Source organism: Mastomys coucha, unplaced genomic scaffold (genome assembly GCF_008632895.1).
Source record: "Mastomys coucha isolate ucsf_1 unplaced genomic scaffold, UCSF_Mcou_1 pScaffold18, whole genome shotgun sequence".
NCBI lineage: Eukaryota > Metazoa > Chordata > Mammalia > Rodentia > Muridae > Mastomys > Mastomys coucha.
In genome coordinates this window covers 89,058,961-89,067,244 of record NW_022196900.1, presented here as the reverse complement: position 1 = coordinate 89,067,244, position 8,284 = coordinate 89,058,961, and the positions used below count along the sequence as shown (strand labels likewise).

General features: G+C 48.9%; 1 protein-coding gene across 1 annotated transcript; it reads left to right on the top strand.

Annotated features, from left to right (window-relative positions):
- The first annotated feature begins 163 nt into the window (after positions 1-163).
- Xkr8 (XK related 8) lies at positions 164-6,795 on the top strand. The gene is made up of 3 exons (XM_031378941.1): positions 164-591; positions 1,679-1,875; positions 4,486-6,795. Exons 1-3 carry the CDS (start codon positions 299-301, stop codon positions 5,199-5,201), a joined length of 1,206 nt encoding a protein of 401 aa, XP_031234801.1. The 5' UTR covers positions 164-298; the 3' UTR covers positions 5,202-6,795.
- The last annotated feature ends 1,489 nt before the right edge of the window (positions 6,796-8,284 follow it).

The window sequence follows — 8,284 nt, the reverse complement described above, 5'->3', positions numbered from 1 at the left end:
GCCGACCGTGAGGGATGTGGCCCGGACTCTGAGCTCGAGTCTTAGGGCCACTCTTGTTTCCTTCAGCCTCAAAAGCAGAATCAAAACCAGTAATAGCCGGGCTCTGGACCGGGCAAGCTGGGGGCGGGGTCTGGGCGGTGGGACCAGCTTGGGGGCGGGGTCGCGGATTCGCTCCTCCCCGGACGGGGCGAGATGGGGAAGTTCCGCCCAGCCTCCGGGAGACTGCCCCGCCCCCTTCCTGCCCGACTAGCGGGGCTGGAGGGCAGATCCGCGGTTGTGAGGTTGCTTGAAGAGGATCATGCCTCTGTCCGTGCACCCCCAAGTGGCCTTAGGCTTGTTCGTAGGCCTGGTGAGTGTCTTGTCTTTCCTGATGGACCTGACCGCTGACGTGTGGGCCGTCGTCCAGTACATGCTCGTTGGCCGTTACCTGTGGGCCACGCTGGTACTGATCCTGTTGGGCCAAGCCTCCGTGCTGCTGCAGCTCTTCAGCTGGTTCTGGCTGACGTCTGACCCCATCGAACTGCACCAGTACCAGCCCTCGCGTCGTTTCCTGGCTCTGCTGCACCTGCTGCAGCTCGGCTACCTGTATAGGTGAGTGCCCGGCCCCGTTGAGAAAAGTGGGTTGACAGCCGTCAGAGCCAGTTCAGTCTTCCCCTGGGTAGGTGAAAACACGGGTCCAGGAAGAGAGAAAGGGAGCGTTGGGGTGGTGGGGTCACAGAGGTCCCTTACCTTTCTTTTCCACTTCTTTTTTTTTTTTCCTGCGAACATTTGCTTCCCCATCAAGGACTGAAGTCCTGCTTGACTCATTTGTGTCCCTGGAGCCAGCCAGGACTGGACATAGACTAGTTCTTGGAAAATGTGTGTGGATTGTGTGCTTTTCTCAACTGGGTAGGACCCAGGTTCAGCCTAAAGTGAGGACAGTGAGAAAAATCCCTGTCACAAGTGCTGGCCTGAGAACTAACACACTCTCTCTGTCTCTCTGTCTCTCTGTCTCTCTCTGTCTCTCTCTCTCTCTCTCTCTCTGAATAGTCCTTTGGGTTGTAAAGTGAGGTCAAATGGTCAGAATCATGTGATGAAGGCTTCAGGTTGTAGGATGGGCTGGGGTGGGGTGGATGGATCCGGAATCTGTTGTGGAAGTCTCAGATCTTGGGAAAGCTGCTTACAGTCTCTAGCTGTGGAGAGGGACCTTTTGAATGTTTGCATTTTGCCTGAACAATTGTATCCTCTTGAGTACAGCTCAGATGATTGGGGAGGGCAGTTATCACAGGCAGGTCCCAAGAGGAGAAGGTGTTGGATCTCTTGGAGTTACAGGTGAGGCACCTCATGTGGTGCTGGAAGCCAAACTCTGGTCCTCTACGAGAGCCGTGGATGGGACTCCTGTTTGCTTCTTAATTCCATCTCCCATCTCTAACATGAGGTTCTTGTGAGTAGGTCGGACAGGGTTGTAATGCACTTGGGATCATACCTGACCAGCAAGAGTAGAAGTTGAGTTTCCCCCACTTTACAGATGAGGAAACAAGTTCCATGAGGTTAGTTAGTTAGGTGGCTTGCTCCAGGTTCCATAGCTTTGAAGTGACAAGCTAGGATGGAAGCCTGGCTCCATGCACTCAGTGGTAGGAGATGGACGACTTCACAGAACGTTGACCTGGCCCACTGGGCATCTGTGTGCTCTGCCTAGGTGCCTGCACGGAATCTATCAAGGACTGTCCATGTGCTACCAGGAGGTGCCATCTGAGTGTGATCTGTCCTATGCAGACTTCCTCTCCCTGGACATCAGCATGCTGCGACTTTTCGAGAGCTTCTTGGAGGCGACGCCACAGCTCACACTGGTGCTGGCTATTGTGTTGCAGAGTGGCCAGGCGGAATACTACCAGTGTGAGTGCTGGTCCTTCTCTCCTCAGCAGGTGTTCTCACTCTTAGGACAAGGGGAAAAATAGGGAGACTTAGCGTTAGGCGGTTGTTTGGCCTGGATTCAAATCGAAAGTCACTTTCAAGCTGCATGAGCTTAGAGCAGTGACTCAAACCATCAGTTGGTTCTCACCTGAGCACTAGGCAGAATAGATGTACCTATCTTACAGAGTAAGGAGAAGATGAAATGTGGGGAATTGCACGCATAGAAAGTCCAGGGTCTTGTGTGAAGAATGTGTATATGTACATGTTTGTGTGCGTTTGCAGTTCATGTTGTGTATGTGCAGAAACCAGAGGTCTCTGTCAGGTATATTTCTCAATTGCTCTCTGTCTTTTATTTTATTGTATTTTTATTGAGGAGGAATCTTCTTGTTAAAGATTTATTTATTTAATATGTAAAATACAGTAAGTACACTGTAGCTGTCTTCAGACACACCAGAAGAGGGCATCAGATCCCATTACAGATGGTTGTGAGCTACCATGTAGGTGCTTGGAATTGAACTCAGGACCTCTGGAAGAGCAGCCAGTGTTCTTAACTGCTGAGCCATCTCTCCAGCCCATCTTATTTTATTTTTGAGTCAGGCTCCCATTTATGTAGACCAGGCTGGCCTTGAGCTCCCAGAAATCCTCCTGCTCCTACCTCCCTAGTACTGCGCTTTTTTTATTATTTTGATGGTAATAAATAAAATGTGTAGGTTACCTGACATGTTATAGGTTTGGTAGGTAATGGACATTTTATTGAACACTGCCTGAACCTGCATAGTTTAGGAGTTGACCTAACTGGCAACCATAATGGAAAACAACAGATACACGAAAAAGCTGGAATCGGGTGTGCCTTGGGCTCTGGAGGCTTCTGTGGGGGATCCATCTCAGGTTGTGTCATGGGAGGTAGAGCTGCAGTTGATAGTTTCTGCATATATTGGTTTTAGCTAAAGGGCAGCTGTTTCTAAACATCCATACTTAGACAGGAATCTCTGTCATCCCCATGGGTCTGAGGCAATGGGGTCTTTGACATGACCATGCACATGCCAATAATACACATCCACTTAGGACTTCATTTGATCCCCACAGAGTACCTTCATATACTTACCTGGGAGAACTCAGGTAAGCAGAATAAATTTTCTACCTTCCAGGAGCTCAAATGTAAAATAAAGTCCAGGCCGTCATGGTGCAGGCCTTGAATCCCAGCACTCAGGAGGCAGAGGCAGGCGAATCTCTGATTTCTAGGCCAGCCTGGTCTACAGAGTGAGTTTCAGGACAGCCAGGGCTACACAGAGAAACCCTGTCTCAGGGACGGGCTAGTGGTGGTGATAGTGGTAGTAGATGGGTGGGGGTGGAGATGAGGGTGAGGGCGAGGGTGGGTGGGAATCACCAAACCAAAAAAAGCAGGTAACTGGGTTAATGGGGTAGGTGGACTGTTACAGGAGCCTCTGACAGCAGAGTGGAATCTAGGTCAGGGGGTAGCCCCAGAATTTATTCAGGCTGGGTTTGTAGGACTTGGCAGATAGTTAAGAGGTGAGGATAGCTGGAGATTTGATACCAGGCCACAAGTGGGCTCTGAGGACGCAGTAGGTTATCTGTAAACTCCTGCTGAGTGGCTAAATTAGAGGAGTTGTGGCGAGACACTTTGTAGGTATGCCCATGTTACTCTCTTCTTGGAGACCCAGGTGCCCCGGGCAATGCACAGGGTTCCTGTGAACCCTATTCTCAACTCCTAGATCTTGGAAAGTCAAGATAATGGGCTAGGCTGGATGTGGAGGCAAGTGAAGAGGGGCGGGTTGGCCATCACTCCCAGTCTTGAGGAGAGCTGGGACTGGAGGCCTGTTGCTACTCTCTGAGATATGTCTACTTTCTGACGAGGAGAAAACGGGGCTAGAGCTGCCACGATTTCAGAGTCTGAGAACTTGGGCTTCTCAGGGAAAGGTTACAGAACCCTGCAAGAGGCCTATGGCACAGCTAAGGCACAGTTGAGTCTTCATGTTACATACCCTCTCATACTTAAGAATGTCACCGGGGCCGGGCAGTGGTGGCACATACCTTTAATCCCAGCACTTGGGAGGCAGAGGCAGGCAGATTTCTGAGTTCGAGGCCAGCCTGGTCTACGGAGTGAGTTCCAGGACGGCCAGGGCTATACAGAGAAACCCTGTCTACAAAAACAAACAAACAAACAAACAAAAAAGAATGTCATGGGCTGGTGAGATGGCTCAGCTGGTAAGAGCACTGATTGCTCTTCTAAAGGTCATGAGTTCAAATCCCAGCAACCACATGGTGGCTCACAACCACCCATAATGAGATCTGATGCCCTCTTCTGGTGCATCTGAAGACAGCTACAGTGTAGTTATAATAAACAAATAATAAATAAAACATCACATTTAAAAAAAAAAAAAAAAGAATGTCACCGGGACAGCATTTGAAAGCAGAGCGATGTCTCCTCTAAATGTTCTCCCTCTCCAACTTTCTATTGAGCAAGTTGGGGCTTCTACGACCTGCTTCTGGGTTTCCATGAGGGTTCTCGTGAGTCTGGGGTTGACAGGCAGGCTGCACACAGGCTGACTTCTTTCTTCTTGCTCTTGGTAGGGTTTGGCATCAGCTCATCCTTTCTGGGCATCTCGTGGGCACTGCTGGACTACCATCGGTCCTTGCGCACCTGTCTTCCCTCCAAGCCACGCCTGGGCTGGAGCTCCTCCGCTGTCTACTTCCTGTGGAACCTGCTGCTGTTGGGGCCGAGAATCTGTGCCATTGCCTTGTTCTCAGCTTTCTTCCCCTACTTTGTGGCCCTGCATTTCCTCATCCTGTGGCTGGTACTATTGTTCTGGGTCTGGCTTCAAGGCACAAAGTTTATGCCCGACTCCAACGGTGAGTGGTTGTACCGGGTGACGGCTGCTCTCATTCTTTATTTCTCTTGGTTCAACGTGTCTGGGGGCCGAACTCGAGGCCGGGCCATCATCCACCTGATCTTCATCTTCAGTGACAGTGTTCTGCTGGTCATCACCTCCTGGGTGACACATGGCACCTGGCTGCCCAGTGGGGCATCATTGCTGATGTGGGTGGCTATAGGAGCAGCCTGCTTCTTCCTGGGACTGACTTTTCGTATGTTCTACTACCTCTGGCTGCACCCGAGCTGCAGCTGGGAGCCTGACTTCGTGGATGGGGCCCTAAGACTCCTTCCTCCCCAGCGTCCTCCTAAGCAGATTTATAACAGGCGCGCCACTCAGTTAGCAGAGAACTTCTTTGCCAAGGCCAAAGCTAAGGCTGTCTTGACACAGGAGGTAGAGCTGAATGGAGTCCTCTGAGGCAGGGTCCTGATTCAGCCAGTAAGGAAGATAAGGAGAGTGGGGCCTTGCAAGGGACAAGGGGACCAATCACATGCAAGCCATTTTTTCTTCTCCAACTGATGTCAGCAAATTCCCAGTTGTTTGCTGTTCTCACCTCTCAGGTGACTGGTGGTGTCCTCGTTCCTGGTTCCTAGTTCCCTAGCCCGCTCTTGATGACACAGATTCTGGGAGATGTTCTTGAGAACTCTTCCCTACCCCATCTGTTCAGGTCAGCTAACAAATGCTGAAGGCACTTTATGTTCTGGGAACATCATCCTGACTTCTGAACTGCCTGCCACCCTAGCTTCTTTCCCTGCCCACCTGGAAAAATTCTGGGTAGACTCCTAAACAGCGAGGCCAGAGATTGCCCCTCCAGTGTTCCGATGGATGCTCAGCACTGAGGTCACCTTTACACCAAGTGCCTTATGAACCTGTGGTCTAGGACATGTGGTGCCCATTGAGCATTTTTCATTCTCCTACCTCAATCTATATGAAAGAAGAACATGTGTGCATGTGTTTAACAGTATTAAAAACCTCATGAGATTCTCTAAACCAGGATGTACCATTAATGCAGTCTATCACCCTTTACAGATACGTAGCAGGGTCCTGGAACTCCTTAAAACTGACACAGACCCCTGGCATACAGATGTGGGCCATAGGTTTGACTTAATTTTGTTTCCCAAGACTTAATTTTGTTTCCCAAGTGAGCCAGAGTGGGTTGCTCATTTGGCTGGCAGAACTCATGGGTAGACGTTAGTGCATTCTCTTAGCAGCTCCGTACTGAGCGTAAAGAGAACATAGAATCTTTAGGACGGGGAAGCAGGTTTGAGGGGCTGGGTAGAAGGTAAAGTACTGGGGGCCCTTTTTGGGTGAGAGGTGTGGTGGCTTCTGGGATGTGATCAATAGTTCTGTGGAGATGGGGTGTTCTGCTCTGGGAGGTTTGTGGTCTGATGGAACAGGGTACAGGAGAAAAGTACCAGGGGCAGAAGCAAAGGTTCTAGGTCCCAGTGCTGGGATCCAAGATAGTTCTACCAGTCATTCATTTTCTTTGTGTGGAGGTGTAATAAACTGTGACTCAAACAGGCACCATCGTGCCAAGTGTTGAAAGAAAAACAGATGGAGAGGTGAGAGGGAAGATGAATGTTGTGGGTGGAAGTGGCAGCTTTATAAAGAACCATTAGAGAAGACCCCTCTGAGAAACTGAGTCATTGACCGTGAACTACTTCAGCAATGGCTGCAGCCTGGAGTCCCTGAGTGGTATGTTGGAGAAGGAATCTGCAAATGCTGTTTCCTGTGGAACACGAGAGGACTGTCGGGTGCTGTTGGCTCACAGTTAAGGAGGCTGCAGAGATGCAGGTACTAAAAAATGTACAGGCTGACTATTATGGAGAGAAAAGACCTAGTGATTTCCAGACCTGAATTTTACAGACCAGTAAAAGGAGCCAAAGTAGTTGTTGATGTTAAAAGGGCCTGAAAAACAATCGCCACCTCTGTCATCACTATGTCATGAAAAGACAGATGTAATTACATCAGAAGACATCATTCTATAAACAGATGCCTCCAGAGGTACACACCTGAAATCACTGTTATTGTCGTTTATGAAAAAGGTAAGATCTGTGGAGGGCTGGGCCACTGTGACGCACATACACAAGCACACACATGTGCTTCTGAGCAAGCACATCAGTCCAACCTCCTCAGTGACAACGCCAGAGGCCAGTCAGGACTCCATGAGACCCTGCCTCAGACAAAACAAAAGCACAACACGTGTTCGGAATTTTAGTTTTGGCTGAGCTTTCATCTGTAGTCCAGATGAAGTTGTCAAATGATGGTAACATGAATTTAATTAAATCCAAATTATTATATACTACCAAAACCACATAGCCATATACTAACCTATAATACACTCATGCACACTTTGTGTTTCTGAGACAGGGCTAGCCCATGCTATCTTGGAACATATTGCATAGCTGAGGCTGAGCTCCTGATCCCTGCCTCCATCTATCAAGTACTAGGATTAAACACACGTCAGGGCTGGAGCTATGGCTCAGCAGTTAGGAGCACTCCTGGCCCCTGTAGAGGACTGAGCTTGGGTTCCCAGTACCCATTATGGGTGGCACACAACTGCCTACCTCTGGCTCCAGGGGATTCAACATCCTCTTGGTCTCTGCACATGCATATTCAGACACACTAACACATAATTTTTTTTAAGATCAAAAAAACTTGTTACAACATTGTTCTTGTTTTGTGAAACAAAATCTGGCATATTTGAGATGGCCCTGATGCCCCCAGCTTCAACAGTACCATGCAAAGTTTTTTTTTTTTTATTTTAAAAGATTTATTTTTATTTATTTTTTATGTGTATGAGTACACTGTAGCTGTACAGATGGCCGTGAGCCATCATGTGTGTGGCTGCTGTTGAACTCAGGACCTCTGCCGGCCCCACTCGCTCTGGCCCCACTCGCTCCGGCCCCGCTTGCTCAGGCCCATCTTGATCCAGCAGTAATTTACTGCTGCTGTCTTCAGACGCACCAAAAGAGGGCATCTGATCTCATTATGGGTAGTTGTGAGCCATCATGTGGTTGCTGGGATCCGAACTCAGGACCTTTGGAAGAGCAGTCAGTGCTCTTACCCGCTGAACCATCTCGCCAGCCCACCATGCAAAGTTCTTACAGTTTAGAGAATTTAAAACCAGGTTAGTGACATTACCTGGTAGTTAGACAATGTTCTTGAAGATTCCCAGTAAAACACATGTATTTTTGTTTTTGGTCATTTGAAACAAGGCTCCACACTGTAGCTTAGGCTAGCCCAATCTCTTGACAATCCTGCCTTAGCTTCTGAAGATGACAAACACCATACCTGACTGAGAACTTTGAAATGTGAAGAAACAGGTTTTAGAAAAACAAACTTTAAAATGTACATGCCGCTGAAAGGTTTGCCGAGAAGTGTTTTTTCGGGAGACTGTGTTTGCTGTTTGGGTTTGTCGGGGGTTGGTTCCAATGCTCTGTCTTAATTCATGGCACACACCTTTAATCCCAGCACTTGGGATGCAGAAACAGGTGGAT